At 43.8% G+C, this 20,336-nt stretch overlaps 2 protein-coding genes across 15 annotated transcripts in view; both read left to right on the top strand.

Annotated features, from left to right (window-relative positions):
- SLC22A16 (solute carrier family 22 member 16) overlaps window positions 1-5,274 on the top strand; it is a 34,353-nt gene extending 29,079 nt beyond the window's left edge. For 2 of the 4 annotated variants that reach the window (XM_038131984.1, XM_038131982.1), the window contains one exon: window positions 2,282-5,274. In XM_038131984.1, coding sequence (XP_037987912.1) covers window positions 2,282-2,361 — 80 coding nt within the window. In that variant the 3' untranslated portion in view covers window positions 2,362-5,274. The remainder of the gene's footprint in view (window positions 1-2,281) is intronic. The other 2 variants (XR_005256327.1, XM_038131983.1) reach the window with 2 other exon arrangements.
- Window positions 5,275-5,425: 151 nt separating this feature from the next.
- DDO (D-aspartate oxidase) lies at window positions 5,426-20,291 on the top strand. 11 transcript variants are annotated; one of them, XM_038131989.1, is made up of 7 exons: window positions 9,582-10,076; window positions 11,241-11,333; window positions 12,451-12,552; window positions 14,385-14,590; window positions 14,789-14,897; window positions 15,710-15,886; window positions 18,387-20,291. In XM_038131989.1, the coding sequence occupies exons 4-7, from the start codon at window positions 14,419-14,421 to the stop codon at window positions 18,952-18,954; spliced, it is 1,026 nt and encodes a 341-aa protein (XP_037987917.1). In that variant the 5' UTR covers window positions 9,582-10,076; window positions 11,241-11,333; window positions 12,451-12,552; window positions 14,385-14,418; the 3' UTR covers window positions 18,955-20,291. The 11 variants fall into 11 exon arrangements, with proteins under 11 accessions (XP_037987923.1, XP_037987917.1, XP_037987914.1 ...); XM_038131986.1 differs by having other exon boundaries at window positions 12,446-12,552; XM_038131987.1 differs by having other exon boundaries at window positions 9,582-10,132.
- Window positions 20,292-20,336: the final 45 nt, after the last annotated feature.

The following is a 20,336-nucleotide window of genomic DNA, read 5'->3' as shown; positions in this document are numbered from 1 at the left end:
CTGTGTATTTAAAATAGTAAATACATACATACAAAATGTATACATTTGTAGCGAGGGTTAAATTATGTCAGATGCCTTATGAAGAAGTGTGCCAAGACTGCAAAAGAGTTGCTTTGACTAAATGTGAGTCCCTTCATTGATAACTGTGGCTACTGCCCTTGAAAAGGTAGATGTCCTTGAATTAATACACTGTGACTTAATTGTTTCATACTCTGTCTGTTGTAGGAAATACTGGAAAAGGGTTTGAGGGTCAGGGAGAAGGGAAATGAACTGAATTACTCAGCATGCAGCAGCTTTCACATAGAGAAAAAAAGAAAGGGAACTAACATGGGATGAAATAGAGTTATGAGAGCTGAGATGAAAAGGCAGGAAAGATGGTGGTGTGTACACTTACAGAATAGTGAGAGTTCTCAGGGGAATGAGAGGTAGGTTCATGAGGAGGGAAAACATGAGAAGAATGCCAAGTGTCTAAAAAGAATAAAGAAAAAAGACACACATATTCAAAGCACACAGTGTTACTTTAAGCTTGTTCTTTTGAGTATCACTAGTGACCCAGTTCTCATACACTCCAAATTTATGGGGGTCCCTAAGATTCAATATCCTTTACAGACCCCAATATCCTCAGTTAGAAACTTCTGACAGACTAAAGAGTGTACATAAAAGAAAATATTGTGGAATAGCTGCCATGTGTCAATTTATCCTGTCTTTCCATGGCAGAAAATCATGTCTGAATAATAGAGAAGAAATTTGAAACTCAAGAGATGAGATTTTAATATTTTGGAATATATTTTTAAGTATCACTCCTGCCACATACATGTCTAAAAGGATCTCGCTCGGTTTGTGCCATTTCCTCTAGTCCTGTTACTGCCAGGATTTTTTTTAACTTTCATGGTAAGACTGTGACTTTTATTTTCGCTATAGTTTGTAGTATTTAACAGTATTTTGATTATTTTGATTTTTTTTTTTGCCTGGTTCTATATTTATTGCAAATGCAAAAAGGAGGGTATGCAACAGTGCATTGTGCTTCTCAAAAGAATGCACGAAACAAATTATCCTCTTTTTTTTTTTTGGAAGGGAAGAGAAGCAAAAACCAGCATGGTGCGTGGGCAGGCAAATAGCACTGTTCAAGGTCACAGTAGGGAATTCTGATTTTAAAGCACCTTTCTGACTTACAGTCTGGCTTAGCTGCAGATGGAAGCTGGGCAGCTCTGGTCTCAAGCTCTGTGTGAGAGACGTAGGTACAGTGATTCCAAACGTTCTCTCTCACCCTTGGAAAGAATGCATTAAACAAAGGACAGACTTCAGAATCAGCACAGGGCAAGATAAGGATAATAGAGCATCAAAGTTTACAGTCACAGAATGGAAAAACACTGAGACCAGGCATGATGTTCTGTGTGAAAGCTTTTCTGTCAGGGGAGAATTAGGTCATCTATAACCTGGTGTTGGAGGACTGTCAGGGGTTTAATGCAGTTCTATACTCAGAGGACCAAAGTGGGAATCGGTGTCATTGAACAAGACATAGAAATGTCTGTGTGAAGGGAATGTGACAGGAAAGAGTAGATATTCCTGGAACAAGTGAGTGTTTCTCTACTTACCCCACATTATCCTGATCCTTGCACCACTTATGCTGTTGCTGTGGAATTGTGTACACCATGGACAAATCCAAAATGTGGTCCCAGTGCAAATTCAGTAGGTGCCTGCACTCCTGACAGTTCTTTGAAACAGCGTTTAGCAAAGTATTCCTGTTGAGAGCTAGCAGATGCTGAAGAGCTCTCCTGAGCACAGATGTGCACTTCTGTGGCTCTGGGCCACTGAGCTATATTGAGAAATTCCAATCTGGCTGTGTAGAGAAGGAACACAGGTACACAGGAGCTGGAGTGTGAATTGAGATTACAGGTGGCAAGGAAATTGTAGCTCTGTGAACATGCCTGTAAAAAAAAAAGTATGCAATCCTAGAATCATTTCTTAAATACACTCCTGATACTGAAATACCGAATGAAGGTAATATGTGCTGTTTACTCAAACAGATTTATTCCTGCTTGCACTGTATTGATCCCTTGTGAATAAAACACTTCACTTGCTCATTCATTAATTCTGCTGCATAATTTTTTTATTTATACAACAAAAAAGGTAGATCTTTTATACAGGCAACATTTAAGACTTATGATCTTTGCTTTTCAGTTCCTTGTACTTTATTTTAGATTTACTCCCAAGCAAGATAAAAACTATGGTTAGCTTGAAAGACTTATTTACCTTTACAGCTACTGTTTATTTCTTCCAGTTGCTTGTTGGAATCATGGCTCTTCTGAGTGGAATCTTAACCATAATGCTTCCAGAAACACTGGGAAAACCATTGACTAATACTTTGATGGAAGCTACAGAAATGGGAAGAAACAAGAAAAGCTGTTCAGAAAAGACTCCTCCAGCACATAGTGGTGCAGCATTAGAAAAGATAGAGATGTTTGGTCAAGAAAGAGTCAGCACTGACAAATAAAGCAGCAGCAAAATGGCGGCTCCCAATTTTAATCACTATCTAATTTATATGATCTCTGTATTCAAGAAACGTGACTGTTCTATAACATCTGTGCCTTTTACTTTGTATTCTGTCTTCCCTTTTCAATAGAGCAATTGTATGGAACCTTTTCAAAGTGACTGAGTTACTGCAGAAAATTTGATAGGATTTCTAGATCACTTATCAAGCTCACCCAGACTTTAAAACACCTGTCTGACTTGCTGTGACCAGCTGGAATGATTACTCTAAATGCTGGAACCTACCTGATTACATGTATGTAAAAAAATATGCCAATTCTTTGCTTCACATTTTCTGCAGTTAGATTTGTAAACCTACAACAAAGTGCCCTGCCTGGTCTCTTCCTGTTGCAGCTGCCAGTTACTGGCTTGAGACTTCAGAACACAGTAAACTCTGTTACAATTCAAGAGAGAAGCCTTATCATTACACCAGGTCATATCAATAATTTTAAACTAATTTATTCTTTTTCTTTTACTTTCAAGTTTTCTACTAGAAATGGTGCCATTGCTAACAAAAGGAAAGTATTTTATGGCACAGTTTCTGACTGAAAAAATAATACTAAGTTTGCAAAATGTGCAAATAGTTTGTATATTCATTCTGTTGAATGGCAAATGTATTTTTATTAGGGGTTTAGGGAAAAAAAAAAGTTCACTGGATCCACTGCTGTTTTAGTTTAGGTAAAACTAAACTGTCTGATCCCATTTAAAGTCATATTCATTCCAGACTATTATTTCAGTGCACCCTTTCTCACTTATTTCCGATTAGATCTAGCATCAGATTTTTCATAACTTCTAAGAGCTAGACCAGCAACATTGCCAAATGCCTCCAGCAAGGTCTTCATAGTCCTCAGTGGAAAAGAATAAATGGCATATGGCTCTTATTCAGGCTCTCTGCACAGAAGTGGATTTAGTTATTAATTTTTGGTAGAAACGGTTTCTACTCACCATTTTTCTCATAGATCAGCTGTCTGTAACTCACTTTTTCCTTATTATATCACACAAAACCAGTTAGAAAAATAGAATTTAAAAGATGGTAGCTGGAGGACACTGATCAATAGGCGAGTTACTAGTAGCAGCTTTAGTCAAGGTGTCAAAACATCCCACTGCTGCTACACCTCATGTGTGCATCAACACCTATTGTTGGTGCAGTGGTTCTGCCTTATGACTCTGGACAATAGAAAACTGATAGATAGGAATGCATCATTCTTCTTTTATGGCTTTCTCCCACCTCCACTTTTTCCGTCTATCTCTAGACCTGGGTGTTTCTTTCTTGTCTGAGGATCTGCATCTCCTTTTCTTGACCACCCTTGGTTTGAGGTGAGCAGCACAGGAACATCTGTGTGTTGAGGTTCAGACAGCCCTCTCTTGCCTGGGTTGTGTGAATTCAGTCCTCCCTGGTTTGCAATCAGTGTTTTCCCCTATTCTCATGGCATGGTCTCATCAAAACAAGTCTTCCTTGATCTTTGCCATGTACCCACCCCAAAAGATATCAATATTACTGTAGATATTCTATATGCTGTAGAAATTAATGGCCACATTTTTCAATTATATCTGCACAGTTTCATTCGTTTCAATGACTTCTGAAACCAGAATAATGGTTTATATCCCCTTATAAAAGATTTTATTCTCCACTGCACTGTCCTAGAATTTGGTCCTGGTATTAGAAGAAAATAATGCTCTATATGAGGATTAACATGTTTTGAAGCAAGCAAAAATCAGTAAATTTAAGTTTAGAGAGTTTCTCTGAGATAATTACATAGAAAGCAGGAAGGAGTCTTCATGCTTCTTACAATTCTGTGGGTGTTCCAGTGTTTGCAGGGAAAACCTCCAGAAAGACCTGCATAGAATACTGTGGCTTCTGTCCAGATATGAGTTCAGCAAAAGCACTTAACCTTCCCCCTGTGAGTAATCCCATCATTATTCTGAGAATGACTTGAATACATACTTTGATGACTGAAGATCAGATTACTCACATGCTGTGGTTTTTATTTTGCTGAAGAGCAAACCCAGTATTCTTCCACTCCTTTCAGGTCCCCCTCCACTTCCCAGAGCAGAGCAGAGCAGCTCTCTTTATCTGCATGATCTACTGCCAAACTCTTCCTGCCCTGCCTTAAATAAGGGTTTAATCAAGCTAAAAAACCACCATCATGCAATACATCTAACAAGGAATTAAACTGGTACTGTCTTGCCTTACAACCACCCTCCCCACACACAGAGCTCCAAATTCTTTCCTTATTTTGGGGTTCTTTCACACTGATACTCCCTCTTTTAATATCTCAAAACTCCATCTAACTCCATCTATCTTAAAACTCACTACTCATAACTTTTAGGAACAGTACAGTCTATTTCTAACAAGGTATTAAAGAATATTTACAATTAATTTTTCTACTTCCCTATCTGCTGAGTAACTGATTTTGGTCTTACCCCACCAAGAACACCCAAAGCATATTCTGTGTTACTTTGGCTTGAGGGATTCAGGATCTGGTCATGTGTAATCAGTACACATAAGGTGAAGAAAAGAACAACAAAAAAAAAGTTAAATACACAATGATACTCATACTGCTTACAACTAAAATTGAATTATGGGTCTAGACCACAATGTAGCTTGATGGTTTAACCCCAAAAGCTATTTCCTCCTGTCACTGAAGTCAGTTGGTATTTGGTCTTTAATTGCAATGACCCCTGAATTTCCCTGAACTAATGATGTTACTGTTTTTCCTTGGAAATAAAATGTTTGTTGATTTACAGGTATATCTTTTGTGATTTTATGCATCAATAGCTTAGAGATTGCCTTGGGGTATCCTATTCTTTAACCTGAGGAAGAATATTACTTTAAAAAAAAAGGAAATAGCATGTATCTCTATGTCTCTAGCATTTCTATTTGCTTGTTTTTTCTGTGGGCAAAAATATGTTTAACACTAGTCATGCATTATAAATGTAGGAAAATCAGGGTGAGTTGATTTCTTCCTCTTAAATATTCATAGGTTTTTTAAAATCCTCTTGCAAGAGAGCACTGAGTTTGAGAGCAAATGCTTCTGTTCCTATGGAGCATATTTTCATTTCAGTGCTCATAAGAAGAATTAATTTTCATAGTTTCTTACTTCAGTTCACAAGTCCTTTTATGTTTGTATTTGTCATCCTTATCTTAGTGCAAATTTTTTGTGCTCGTCAATGTCTTTGGAGTTACACAATGGTTCTATGAGATAATGAATTAGAGTCCTTATCTGTCTTAACTGCTGGTCACTATTGCCTGATGGCAAATGTTTTTGTCTGAAATTTGATATCCAGTTTTATTAGACAGTCTTGCAATTTGTTAAGAACATACCTTTCTGGGTTAAATATAACAATAAGAGCAACTATTGTTAGTTTAATGCTAACTAAGGAAAAATAGTAAGTACATGTGTTTGGTATTTCAAAATTGTATTTTTAAGCTGTATGAAAAGATGTATTTTCTACTTTAACAGCTTCATTCAATTTCTCTGTGCAAAATTCTGTAATTTAACCAACTATGTAGAAAAAAAATGCTATGCAAATCATGTGGGGTCGTCATATGCTTTGGGTGGTACCCTGAATGTCTGAACAAGGGGTGAAGCCTCCCTGAAGGCTGAGGGCTTTTGTGTAGTGGCTCTGTGGAAAGACAAATGGCCTGACATCCCAGCTCTGGCATGGAGTGAAAGACTTACTGGCATTCTCCTGTGTCTTCCACTGGTTTATTTTACCAACCCCTTAGGTGCAGTCACTTAGGAAGCCTCTCTGGCATCGGGCTCAGCAGTGTGCATGGCCTGTGAGTGCCTTTTGGAAAGGCTTAGGAAAAGGTGAGCTCACTTGTGCCATGGACTCTTGGTCCAGAAAGGCATTTGTGACTGCAAAAAGGAGGCTCTGGATTCATCCTACACCCTATACAAACATCTGAAAAATGTCTGTCTGAATCCTAGAACAGATTTCTGAGGGATATATTAGACACAAGGACTAAAAAGAAAATAGTGCATTGACAAAAACTGAGTTTATTCTATCAGGGAAAATTCTAGTCAATGCTGACAATTACTTACCTCTCACAGGAAGAAAGACTAAAACACATCTATGTTCTGATAGCCCAATAATTTTGTACAAGATTCTGTACTACATCAAGTGTATCTTTGGGTTACATGGGGGAAGTATGTACTCATAGGAAATTTTGTTTGCCCAGAATTTGTGGATTTAATACAATATATTTTAATGGGTTTTTTTAAAATGTGTATTTATTATCTGCAATTATGTGCAAGAATAAAGTCAGACACACATTTTTTAATCTTTACACCTTTACCTGATTTAATGAACTTCTATCACCAACTCTTCATTTGGTTCACACTCCCTTAAAGAAGCCTGGCTGATGTTTTGGCATTCCATGGAGATCCTACGGTTTAGGATGGCAAATATCATGTGTGTGTCTTTTCCCTGTTTGTCTTTGCAGGTGTAAACCAAGATCTGGGTAATGTGTTAAGTGCTGACTGTGACAAAGGGTGCATTAAAAATGTGACGTGTTTTGCATTTCAGTTGCAGGAAAAACATGATTCTTTCTTGCCTTTGTTTGTGTAAGCTGACTGTAGCAGTAGTCCCTCAGACATGTTCAGTAGTGACAAAAGTAGCTGCAGATACTGAGGAATGGATATGAGTTACCAGAAGAGAAAGTAGGTGACCACAGGAATGACAGAACAACGTACTTGTAAGCACGTGGCGTTCAGTGCATGTGAAGACTAACTATGGCTTCCCCATGCAGGAACTGGAGTGGGCTGACAGTGCAAGGAAAATAAGAATTGCAGCAATTCATAGCTCTATTGTTATTTGTCCCCTTAGAGTGAATTGGGAACCAATTTATTCTTCACTTCCCTGAAATCTCTAATTAGTGCAAATGATTCAACTTTACATGCGTATTTTATTAATCTTGTGTTTTCTGATCAAGTTACACTCATTGCTTTGCTTCATCATTTGCGTTTTGAAGGCTTAATGCATACTTGCCAGGTGATGTACGTTCCTCTCTGAGAGTAACTGGAGTGAATGCTCCAAATAGTTGCTGCAAAAGCTGAGAAATTTGAATCAAGCCTGAAAAACTGATTTCAAGAGCACTAAGTTCAATCAAGCTGAGAAAAATCAAGCCTAAGAAGTATATACTTCATATGGGAAAATATCCTTTTTAGTATGACTGATATATAAACAGTGATTACAGATTCCAGTTTCTGGCCAAAACAACACTTTCAAAAATATTACTAGCCTAGATTTATAAATAATCAGAAGTAATAGGGAATATCTCATTTAGTGACAAACCCACTCTTCTGTCTCTGCATTCCTGGCTAACATACAAGCCATGGATACTGCTGGGGTATTTGTTGCAGATAAGTTGGATTCAGCTATGGAATGCTCACAGACATTTAGTTATTAACATTGCCTCATAATCTTCCACATGGAGATGAACAGACTTGCATAGGAATAAGAACAAAACAGCTTCAAGGAGTGATTCTTGTAAAGATTGTCTCCACAGTCTCACTGCCAGTGATGAGATTAAAAAGTGGTTTTGACTGAGGTAATCAGGAACATGGCAAAACAACCATCCTAAATGGTTGGGCTATCTCTCAGTAAATATTTTCACAAAGCTTTTCAATAGGAATGTCATCGCTGCTGGGGTCTTCCTCACGGAGAGAGAATTCCCCCAGACGTAAGTAAATAACATGGGACAACAGCAAAATGAGGCACAGCTGAAACTCCTTGCTGAAATTGTAACTTGCCATGGACACTGATGCTTGACTTGAACTGGTTAACGAAGTGGCAGATAAATGGTGCATGCCATTCACAAGATCTGAAATAGGTCAGCACTGCTGTTGTTCAGAGAGGTCATTTCTGCCCATTGTTATGGCTCTGTTCAGGATAGCACACAAGCAAAGGGAATGCTAAGGTAAAAGGAAACACTTCTTAAGCACTGCTCAAGCTGTGTTGGTGGTGTGCTGGGATGCCACTACCAGTCGTGGTTCAGGAAGAGCTCCAAGTACAATCAAGGCTGTGTTTGTTCTGTGCCAGAAGGCTGGCAGTTTCTTCCCAAACACACAAATCACGACTTGCACTTTACCAAACACAATGTGTCTGTTCACCTTTGCAAAGTACTTTAGCCCATAGAAGATTCTTTTCAATAACATTATTATTAGAATTGGTATCCCAAATGAGCTTGAATTTCCTGCATCTTATTCTCAGGAAAAAACACACTGAGAATTCCCTGAAACATTCAGACTTGCATAAACATCTGTCACAGAATGTTTTGATCCAAATCATTCAAATCATTCAAGTTCTAAGCAATAAGCAGTAGAATCTCAGGAGGAGAAGTAGCAGGCAGTTTTTATGTTAGCTGGAACTGCAACCTCTGTTTATATTTGTAGATTTCCATATGTGAAGGATCCTTTCCAAACCTATTACAGATACCCTACAATGACTTAAGACCAGTGTTCATTTTACAATACAGCAAGCCCATCAAAAATTTAACTTCTAAACAAGCAAAGCCAACCTCTGCTCCTCTGCTGCCTTCCCTGTCTTAATCCCCTATTTTCAGAACACTCAGAAAAATCAAACCATACTATAATTTGGGAGAATTATGCCTTATTCCTGTCACTGTTGAAGGGAAAATCCTTTAAAAAATTATGTATCTTAAAGATCAGTGAAGTGCAATGTATCATGGCTTCAGTTTTCAGAGCACAGCTAGATTGGGAGGCAAGAACAATCCACCGTGTGTGGTTCATGCTGTTGCTGTTCATACAGATACCCTTTGCATGGCTGCTGGTCTGAATTCAAATGGCTACAGAGAAAAGGCACCTGCTTGAAAGATCCTTTGCAAATGCTGTTCGACAGGGCTGGAGGGGAGTGGTCGGCAAACATTCTCCAGCTGAGAGTGTTCAGGGACGAATGCTCAGGCTGTCAAATATTAGCCAAAACATCCTGCCAACGGCTAATGCCCCGGAGGCAATACACCGGGGTGTACGACACGCAGTTTCATCCTAGAGCTCCTGCAGAGAGGTTTGTTTTTGACAAACTCATGTTTTCCTGCTGAAAACAGCCCTGCCTGGCTGCGGTCATTAGGGATTTGCGGTCTGGCAGGAGCCCGCTCGTTCCCCACCGACCTGCGGTGGCTGGAGTTCCCCTCCCGGCCGCTCGCGCGGGTGCTCCAGCGCTGGGGCACTCCTCAGGCAGCTCCAAAGCACTCAGAACATGACTGCCCGTGAGGGACGGAAAAGGACAACGTATTCCCTGCAGCACAGCGGGTCCCGCTGGGCCTCCCCCAGAGGGAATATCAGGGGGAAAAGTTCTGGCAGGCGGCGGAGAGTCCGGCCCTGGCAGAGGCCGCCGGGCTCTCCGGGAGCGCTGCCAGCGCCGGGGGCGGCCTGAGCCTGGGCCTGGGCACAAACAGCTCCTTCATCCAGCGGGGCGCGGAGCCGGGCCCCGGGAGCGCCCCGGGACAGGGGTGCGGCGGCCTCCGCGCCGCCCGGGACGCCGGCTCTTCCAGGCGGGACCGGGGGCCTCCTCCTCACCAGGTATCGCCTGCTCTCCCCGCTTGGGTTGTTTCCAGACCGTACTTCTAGGTGAAGAAGTAAACGTTGGAGGCCTTTTGCTGCCGAGGGCCGGGGAAGCGCCCGCAGTGGCTGCGTGGGGAATTCCCGCGGGCAGATCCCATCTCCCGGAGCCAGGGCAGGGAAGGCTCAGCCCACACACAGGGGCGGGAGGGGTGAACCGCAGGGCTCAGCTGGGGGCAAGGCCCGGGATCGCAGCTGCTCCCTGTTCCCCTCTTCCCCGCCCTGAGCGGCGGCATGCCGGCCCTGGGGGAGCGAGGATCGCAGAGGGGATTGATTTCCTCTCCCGTTTGGGAGGAAAACAAGAGCATCGCTCGGTGCCCAGGTGCTCTTGCAGGTGGCTGATGGAAGGGTATACCTGCCATCCCTTCGAAGGTGTGTCCCATGCTTGCAAACAATCCACCCGAAGGATGAGCTGAGGCCTCCTGGTAGCCCCGGGGTCCCCTGGCTCTCTATGATCACCTGTGAATCCTGCTTTCTGGCAGCGGTGCTGTGTGTGCAGAAAGGCTGAGGGGATCCTGAGGAGCCTCTAGAGTCCTTTGTTCGGTGAGGAAAGATCATCCTCGCCTTTGTCCTGCAGCACTTCCTAAATGTACATCTCACAGGGCAGCCCAAAGAGCAGAAAGGGGACCTGGCTAGAGTCAAAAGGCCAAAATCAGGAGCTCCTCCGCAGCAAATACTCAAGAAAGAATCAGTCTTTGCCCAGAAAACCCCTCTCTAGGGTCATGTGAAGGGAAGTAACACCAAGGGTGCTTGTAAACTGGGGAAGTGATAAAACAAAAGTGATCAACAGAAAAAAAAAAATGAAGGGAAAAAGTATTCCATGGCATGCACTGACAGGGATCATGGGTACAGCTGCCCTGGTGGATGAGGAGCCCCTCAGAAAAGCTCGAGCCTTTGCTCCCCAGTACCAGAGCCTTCACATGATTCAAAACTCTTTCAGCACTTATGATGAGAGTCAGTTAAAAAAAAAAAACAAAAAAAACAACAAACCAACAAACTAAGCCCTTCAAATATAGCAGGTTTTGGTTTTCTTTAGTTACTTCCTGTTCTAACTTTTCTGGTCAACAGTTCAGCTGGGCTTTTTCCACTGTTTATTTGGGTGTGTAAATGTGCTTATTTTGGTAGGCCAGCCGGATTGCGACACAAGCTAAGAGCATCCAGCCTCCTGTGACTGTGGGCTGCAGCTGCAGCTGGCAGTGGATGTGCACGTTCCTCTGTGTGAGTGTGTGTGTGTGTGTGTTTGTGTGTGTGTGCTGGGGAACAGTGTATTTATCCATACTGGCCATGTTACCCCTGCCAGAATGATGTTAGAGCTGAAAGTTAGTGGCACTTAGTGGTGACATACAGCTATTTGAGGCAAGAAAGAATAAAGACCCCTTTGTGTCACATGAGGCTGACATTGTCTCTTCTATGGGAGCTATGGGATTTGGGAGGTGAAGTCACGTCACAAAGTATCTCAGTATTTTTAAAACTAATTTATTCTGGCCTGGGAGAAGCATGAGGGTGGCAGGGACATGAACTGGTGTCCTCCTTGCTGGGGAGTACAGCTCCAGGTAACTCTCTCTGCCTTCTGTCCTTCTGTCTGTGTTCTTCGAACACTATGAAGGGACAGAGAGCTAAACAATACCTGTCACCATTCACCTCCCTCCCCAAGACCTACTGCAACTGATCTGCTTGTTAAATGCTGACTTTTGCAAAACACTTGGGCCTGTCTGAGGGGATAAGAAGTGTCACCCCTGCTGGGACTAAGCTGGGCTGCCACATCAGCTAAAAATAGTTTCTTCTTCTCTGCCCTCCACCCAGCAAGATGCAGGCCGTGCTGCCAGGGCAGAGCCACAGGTGGACCTTGCATTCAAAGCGGGGTCAGTAGCTCTGCAAAGCCCGAGCTGTGCTTGCTCACACAAGCTGTATGTAGCCTCTGCTTTGCACCCAGTTAGTTTTTGGCATGAAGGCTTGTTGTGTTCCTGGACTGCAGCAGTAGGTGCAGGAAAAGTGGTGCATTGAACAGGTGCTTGTCATGGTCTTCTGAGCTGCTCTCACAGACTCTAGCACTGTCAGCGGCCCCTTCCTGCCCTCGCTGGATTTTGCAGCATAGAGATCAGTTGATATCGAACTGGCTCATCTGCAAAAATCCCATCTGAACTGGGTAGACTTGTGAAACCTGAATCTCCACCAAGCCACAGCTCCCCTTTCTTCCCCAGGGACAGGGAGTTCAGTCAGGAAATTCAATCTCCCCCGTGGTCCAAGGGCTTCAGCGAAGGAGAGTTGTGAGGGACAACCGAAAGCACATCTCTGGCAGGTGGATGATGTACCCGTTGCATATTTTCCAGGGCAGCTGAAAAAGCAGGGCTGTGCTTGTCCATGGACTGCTGGGAGGCTCACTGGGCTCTCTGAAAGCCACACGCCATTTCCACAGCTGCCAGTTCTGAGTGAGAAGGTTTGTTCATAAAGATGTATTTAGATATCTTAGAACCAGTTTTCCTCAGTAATTACAGAATTATTACCCAGCCCCTCAATTTCTTGTTGATAATATTCTTCCTTACTTCTCCTTTTCCCTTCCCACAGCATTTTTGCAGACTGGGTTTCTGGGTGTTAGCCATGCAGGCCAGCAGTTCTGGTCCAGGGTCCATTTTTCCCCCCCATACTGCGTCCTCTGCTGTGCAGGCACTTCTGTAATCAGCTTGTAAAAGAAGATGTGATAATTAACAGAAAGAAACTTAAGCGTTGCCTAGAGAGGAAGAAGATGGGTTGTAACAACCCTTGGCTGTGATGCAGAAGGAATGCAATGACAGGCAACAGCTCCTGCTGCTCTTTCCCTTCTTACATAGCAGACACATCAAATTTTAAGTAGTAAAACCTCAGGGGTAAGTGAGAAGCTGTGTGAACATTTATGAACAAGGATCTCATAAATAAACCTGACCTATCATAATTCCAGGTTGTTTGTCTTGCCTAAATTTACATCAAAGATGCCAAAAGCCAAAGGAAGGTGGTAAATCAGCCTGTCGTTGTAAGTGCAGGCACTGGTTTCCAGTAAAAGTTCTCAGAAAGCAATTACTGAGGCTGAATTTCTAGTCACTGATAAGCAAGCCTTGTAGGAGAAACCAGAACCATCAGGGCGCACAACTGAAGGTCTGTCTCGCTCAGCATCCTCTCCAAGAGTGAATATGGTGGTTATTCCAGGAAAAAGTTAGTCATAGGCAGAAGGGATCCTCCCCCTACATCCTTAGTCAGATTTTGGCTGTAACCTATTGAAGAGGTGCCTGACCCAGCAGGAGCACCCCTACTCACCTGTTCAAAGCTGCTAAAGGATTTATCACCTCTGAGGTTGCCCAGTCTCTCTCTTCTGGGCCCATTTAGTCCTGGCTTCGGGGAGTTTGCAGGGTGCACGGAGCTGCATGGTTCAGTTCTGCTTGGTGCGTTCACCAGTGTGAGACCTGAGCTGGCCATGGCCAGGAACACAGGCTGGCACTTCACTGGGATGGGCAACCAGGTGACTGTCTACCAAGAGCTGTGTGCCACTCCTCAGGACGGCTGCCAGCTCCAAGACTTGCCCAGGACAGGGGAAAATAGACACTGCACTTCCTGGAGCAGCAATCAGCAGATGAGGAGTGAAGTGGGGCCGCTCCAGGACATAAAGCAGGTTATAAAGTAATGCAGAGAGAGGCAAAAATACAGGCCCTTGGAGCAGCAGGACTCGCTGGCACCTGGGGACCGCCATGTGCTGCTGAGAGAGCATGGCAGCCTTGGCTGCCCATGAATCTGTCCAAGGTAGTGAGTCATGCTGGCAGGTACCAGGACCAAGAATGGATTGGAGACCTCCAGTGTGATTTGCTTCTGCTGTCCAGGCAGTGATAGCCCTCACTGCCGGAGATCCCAATACTCAAGTAACCTTTTGGCTTAACAAGCTTTAAAAAAGCCAGTTTCTCGAGACCTCTGTGCCTTTTGCACCTGACATGACAGAAAACTTGATGGGTGCCTCACTCCCTCAGATTTTATTGAGGAAACCTTCCCCAAACCAGCCCAAGCACTAGTGGTGCACATGCAGATCGCTCTCCTATGCTGAGGATGAGGTAGTGGCTGCTTAAAGACTTTTCAAAACTTTTTTGTCATATCAATGGCTGATTTTTTAAATCCTAACCACAGTCCTGGTTGTGTGCAGCCATTAATTAGTTGTTGGGGAGGGATTATGTTACATCTCACAAGGGTATTTCATGGCCTGATACTTGCCCTGGATGATAGTGACATGTGATATGTTGTTTCCAAATGCAGGTAGGAGCCTCTCTCCTCTCTCTGCATCCTGGAGATGGCCTCACCCAAGGTTGCAGTGGTGGGCGCGGGAGTCATCGGCCTGTCCACAGCATTGTGCATCACAGAGACTTGTCCCAGCTGCTCTGTGACGGTCCTTTCGGACCAGTTCAGCCCCAACACAACGAGTGATGTGGCAGCTGGGATGCTCATCCCTCACATCTACCCAGGTTTGTTTAATTCAGGGCAGCACTGCCCATGGCACCTCATGCAGCTGTGTTCAGGTGTGCAGCAGTGCATAGTGGCTCAGAAAAAAAAAAAGTGCCTTGACCTGTGTTCCCTGTCTGTCCCATATCATTGACACTCATTTGAATGCTTCTCTTCTTTGCGTTATTCCTCTCTGTGCATTTGGTTTTGTTCACACACAGACGTGCCGATCCACAGGCAGAAGCAGTGGTTCCAAGAGACCTTCACTTACCTTTTTGCCATCAGCAACTCAGCTGAGGCATCAGAGGCTGGCATTCACCTGGTCTCTGGGTAAGAACAGCCCCTGGGGCAGCCTTTGGTACATTTGTGCTGTGTTCTAGAGCAGGCAGAGAGGTTTTCTTTGCTAGAATTCAGGGGTATTCCCTTCAAGGAATAGCTTTTATGTCTTATTCCCAAGAAACTGCAGTGTAGCTGTTCACATATGATGAATTTTTAGGTAAAATCTAGGAACAGGTGTGCACAGAAAACCCACTCAAGTCTGACCAGCACCAAATATCTTTTAATAACTGATGTTTTCCACACTGTCACCCACTAGTTGTTTGCATCAGGGATCATCTCCATAGGGATGGGACTGCAGGATCCTCCAGCTTCAGCAACTAGGTACAGGGATTCTACTGGGGGATGTGTGTGTTGGGGGTGTTTTATGCTGCCTATTATGTACTGAGAAATTTGCCTCTTAGGAGTATTGAGACTGAGCACTCTGTAGCTTTATGGATACCCAAGGAATGGTGAACAGGTGTGCAAGTGGCCCCACCAGGTCCAGCCAGGTGTGTCTGCATTTGTGGTGGGGACACTGTGAGAGGGCACTCTGTACATGCACCATCACTGGAAGGGCTCTCTGCAGTTTATTTACCCTGGCGTGCCACCCTCACAGTCAGCTGTGCTGACCTTCTGCCTTTTTGCCCAGGCAGGTTTTGCAGGAACAGGCAGCAATTTTTCCCCATTGCTGTTAGCCTTGCAGAGCTATGCTCATGGGGGGAAAGTGGTTCCTGAGCTCCTGGGTTTGTTCTAAGATTGCCATGATACATAACACGGCAGAGCAATAGCAGTGAAGTTTTCCAGATTTTTCTCTGTCTTTTTAGTTGGCAGATCTTTAAAAGCATTCCCAAGGAAGAGTTACCTTTCTGGTCAGATATTGTGCTGGGATTTCGACCAATGTCCGAAGCAGAACTCCAAAAGTTCCCTCAGCACCGATTTGGTCAGGCCTTTACAACCCTGAAATGTGACTGCCCACCCTACCTGCTGTGGCTGGAGAAAAGGTAGGGTTTGCTGCAGGTTGGACATGCAGAGGAACACCCTGGCAGAGGGACTGGAGGCAAGACAGGGTTTCCTTGAGAGCCTTAGGTTTGAACAAATCTGGGAAAAGGCTGTTTCTCATTGCAGAAAATGCATCAAGCTCTTGCTTGGGGAGAAGCACAGGAAATAAATACAGAACTTTTCTGAAATGTGGAAGACCTCATTTCTCCCAGTGTGTCTGTACTGTGGGGCTTGGGGTGTGAGTGACCCTGGGCATAGGGCCAGCATAACCACCGGGGCCATGTTTGGCCAGCCAGACCTTGAAGATACATCAGGAACCTGCCATGTCCTGAGAAAACATTTGGCCACTCTACATTTGCCGAACTTCCCAAGTAATATCCCTCTGTTTTTGAAGATACATCCAGTCCCTGTGAGAATAAACACATCTAGGAAGCTGTCTTATTGTGAAGACTGCTCTGATGAAGTAGCTGGACCAATTAATCTAAAATTTGTTCAACGGTTGGAGTAATTTCTTAATCCATTTAGGTGAAAAAAAAACCCCAAAATGTTAAACAGCATCATCTTGTAACAAATTTCTTGAAAAATGTTGCCTACATAAGATGGGTGATGCACTCACTCTGAGTAGTTGTGGCTTCAGAGTTCATGTCTGGATTGACATCAAAGTTAGAAAATCTGACAATTTCCAAATTTTTAAGTTTCCCACCCATGCCTCAATTTTGGAGAATCATAGGAGAGACAGGATGCAGACCTAAAAGAGCTTTGACACCCTGGGACATACTGGGATAAGTATTTAATCCAAAAAAGTACCTCTAAAGTGAGCAAATGGCTGTATTGGCTTGGGAGAAAGAGACAGGCTGCAAGCTGATTTGAGGTTAAGTAAAGAGATGTGTACTGACACCAAGGTACAAATTGCCAGCTCAGCTGGTTACTTGGATGCCTTTCATCACACTGCAAAATGTGAAAAAGCATTTCTTGTTGTAGCAGCCAAGTGGGCTGGGAGTTCTCCTATGGCACCAGTGCCATGTGAGGTCTGTGCCATCTACTCAGCACACATGATCTGTCACATTTCATTGCCTAACTGAAGCAAATTTCTGCTGCAGGACAGCTAAGTTGTACAACCCATTCAGTATCTGCATGTAATTTCTGCTCCCTCCTTATTCCTGCTGTAGTCTTCTTATTTCTCAAAGGATGTAGTCTAATGAGATGATCAAGCTCTTTTTTTTTCTCTTCTCCCTGGTGATGAGAAGTGAGAGAATATTAAACATGTAACTAATTCTCAAGCCCCTGGTGACCTGAGCAGTATTTATAGACCATTCTCCTGGCAGTCCACAAGGAAAATTGCTGTTATGCCCACCTTGCTTGGCCAAAAATAGACTTCAGGAATTTTTTCCTGCGTACTTGCCTGAATTCAGGAGTTTTCAGCAGGTTTTCTCATTGGTGTATTTTTTATGGCTTAGTGACAGGGTCCCAGTTACAACTCTCAGGAGCTCTTCTTGCAGGTTGCCCAGCCACAGCTGCTGCATGAGATCTCCCCTGTTCTTCGTAGACAGCTTCAGTGTCCTGCTTCATCAGGCCCCAGAGCATCAACTATGCCCTGGATTCTTGGCTCACTCGCTGCTTTGTGGGAAACCACTGCCTTCATAGTAGAGTTGATGACTTTGCCAGCTGTTAGGATGTTGCAGAGGATGGGATTTTCCACTTAGTGCATCACAGACCTGTCTCCTAACTTGCTTATGCCAAAAACCCCCTGCAATGGGATTCAGCTGACAGCATGCAGGGACTCCAATTCATACCAGTGATTTTCCACAGGGAAGGGCTTCAAAATCCAGGCAAGTTCAGGGAAGGATTTGGCTTGAAATTGAGCTCAAAAATGAATCTCAAGAAGAGGTGACTTTCACTGAAGAGCAGACATGTATGTATAGTGCTCTGTGCCATCCTGGGTGACTCCTGGCTGTTGCTCCAGAAGGTTATGGGCACCCTGGGAGTCCTGTGCCACATCTGCCCAGCCGTAGTGCAGATCTTAGGGCTTGGCACAAGGCACTAGATGGCTGTGTAGCTCAGGACGTGAGTTGGGAAAGAATGTGACAGCATATAACAGGCTTATTAAAAGGGGTGTAGGACAATAGCTCTGCCACTAGAATGAGCAAGTTGGTAAATAAATCTGTTGTTTCCCAGCTTGCTTGGCTGTTAAATCTTGATACTGTTACAGAAATTATTCGGACCACAAAGACCTGACTGTTTGCCTAGTGTCTGATGCCAGACCCTTCTCCAAAACTGCTCAACTTGCTGTACTTTTTCCAGCCCCACCAGGCTAAATACCTCTGATCAAATCAGACAAATCACAAACAGAGCCTCCATGGCATTTTCTTTGTTTTTTGTCCTAGGTATTGTTTGGTTTTGATCAGTATGTAAAGGCAAAGGCAATCTATCTCATTTACTTAATGTTCATAATAATTACATAAGGGTTTAGGGGTTTCTTTTCTGCCTCACTTCTTTTTGCAGGTTGAAAGCAACTGGCACCCAGATGTACACCAGGAAAGTGGCAGACTTGTGGGAGCTGCACAGTGAATACAACATCGTTGTCAACTGCACAGGCATGGGAGCCCACCAGCTGGTGGGGGACAAGCAGCTCTTCCCTGTCAGGGGACAAGTACTCAAGGTTCACGCTCCTTGGGTGACACAATTCATCCGGGATGGAGATGGCTTAACTTACATCTACCCAGGGATACGTAGGGTGACCCTGGGGGGAACCAGGGAAAAGGGGAGCTGGAGTCTCTCCCCTGATGCTGGCACTACTAGAGACATCTTTGACAGATGCTGCTCCCTTGAGCCCTCACTGCAGGGAGCTCAGGATATTGAGGTGAAGGTGGGCCTGAGGCCATCCAGGCAGTGTGTGAGAGTGCAGAGAGAGGTTTTGAGCCAAGGAGGAGTTAAGCTCCCAGTGGTTCACAACTATGGGCATGGGGCAGGTGGCTTTTCAGTGCACAGGGGCACAGCCAAAGAGGCTGCTCACTTGGTGGAAGAGTGCATTTCTGCTCTGCAAGACTCCTCATCGAGGGCCAAACTTTGAATCCCAGAGGCTCTTTTTCCATTTACAGCTAGTGCTGCATCTCCTAGCAGCAGCTTGGACTTTAAGTCCATTACTGTATAGAAGGGAACTAAGTCAACATCTTGTTCCAGTGTACATACTCAGTGGTATTTTTAACCACCTTGGAAAGGCATGATGTGTTGATCCATGTATTAGCCCAGCTGATCATCTCCTCCATCTGCCCTAGGCATTTGTCCTAGTCTCATGTGAAGAAGACAAGATACATAAATACTCTTCACATAAAAGGGATCATGTTGCTGCAGTATAATACAAATAACACCAATTTAGCATTTCTGCCCCTGCATCTAAAGGGTGTCAGATGCAGTAGGCTCAGATTCAGTAAAAATAGGTTGTCTCCTCTTGTACCAAATCTAATCTAGAATTGCCTTTGTTTCTGCCACCTTGCTAACAAATTTTATCATTGTCTATATGATTTAAAAGGAAAAGAAAACCCCATGCAGTGCTGCATTACAGTGCTCCAGGTCAGCTCCTATAGAAAGCAGCGTTAGGTCAGTGTCACACACAGTGACCAGGCAAGTGTGATTTTAAGAGCAGGTCTATGATACCCATCACTGCATTTGCTCATATTGCACCTCAGGGAACTCAAAGTTTCTGCTAATATTGCCCCACATGAGCTACAGTTTTGTGCGTCTTTTCTCACGCTAGTTTGCAAATCTGTTTTTTTCCTTCAAGGCCCTCAGATTTTGCTCTCAGACACCAATGATTTCCCCCCAGGCCCTCCTCTCCTCCCCCACAAAGCAACATTGATATGGCCTTTGTTCTACTGAAGAGGATTTTTCAGAGTGGGCTGGGGAATGCAGCATCCCTTTTCTACTTCACAACAACACTGTCTGCTTTCCTTGCAACAGCTGATATGAATAAATTGGAGACAAACCAACAAGGATTCTAACACCAGCATCGGTTTTGTAGAAGAGCCATTTAAGACTAGATAAACACTCTAAGAAAAAAATTTGTCTGTAACTGGACATGAGCAAGCTCCTCTGCTGTAAGAAAGCTGAGTCCTCTGCTGACTCCATGGCAGAGGCTCTGCTGGGCTTTACACTTCCCTCAGCAATTCAAGCCCTTTGATGTGTCTGAAGATAATCACTCCCCAAAACTGGATCTCACCATCAAAGTACAGGTCTGACTCGTAGTGATTAAATGACTCATTAAATCTTTAATGGCACACTTGAGAGTGTTATCATCCATTTTTGTCTTGTTTTTTTGTCCATAGAATTACAAAACCATTAAAATCCTTCAATAATTCCAGTGATTAAAATTAACTGATAAATAAAGTTCTAATAATGGAGCAAAGGTCACTTCTGTAGTGTTTCCTTTCTTAAGCAAGGGATTTTGGGGTGGCC

This window comes from Motacilla alba, chromosome 3 (genome assembly GCF_015832195.1).
Source record: "Motacilla alba alba isolate MOTALB_02 chromosome 3, Motacilla_alba_V1.0_pri, whole genome shotgun sequence".
Lineage (NCBI taxonomy): Eukaryota > Metazoa > Chordata > Aves > Passeriformes > Motacillidae > Motacilla > Motacilla alba.
Note: the sequence above shows the minus strand (reverse complement) of the source record. Positions and strands in the feature narration are given on the sequence as shown.

What these genes read in the sequence shown, in the direction of transcription:
- DDO (XM_038131995.1), top strand. Translation starts at nt 14,419, where the DNA reads ATGGCCTCACCCAAGGTTGCAGTGGTGGGCGCGGGAGTCATCGGCCTG. An exon ending in CATCCCTCACATCTACCCAG is followed by an intron (nt 14,591 to 14,788) that starts GTTTGTTTAATT and finishes GTTCACACACAG; the next exon opens with ACGTGCCGATCCACAGGCAG. An exon ending in GGCATTCACCTGGTCTCTGG is followed by an intron (nt 14,898 to 15,709) that starts GTAAGAACAGCC and finishes CTGTCTTTTTAG; the next exon opens with TTGGCAGATCTTTAAAAGCA.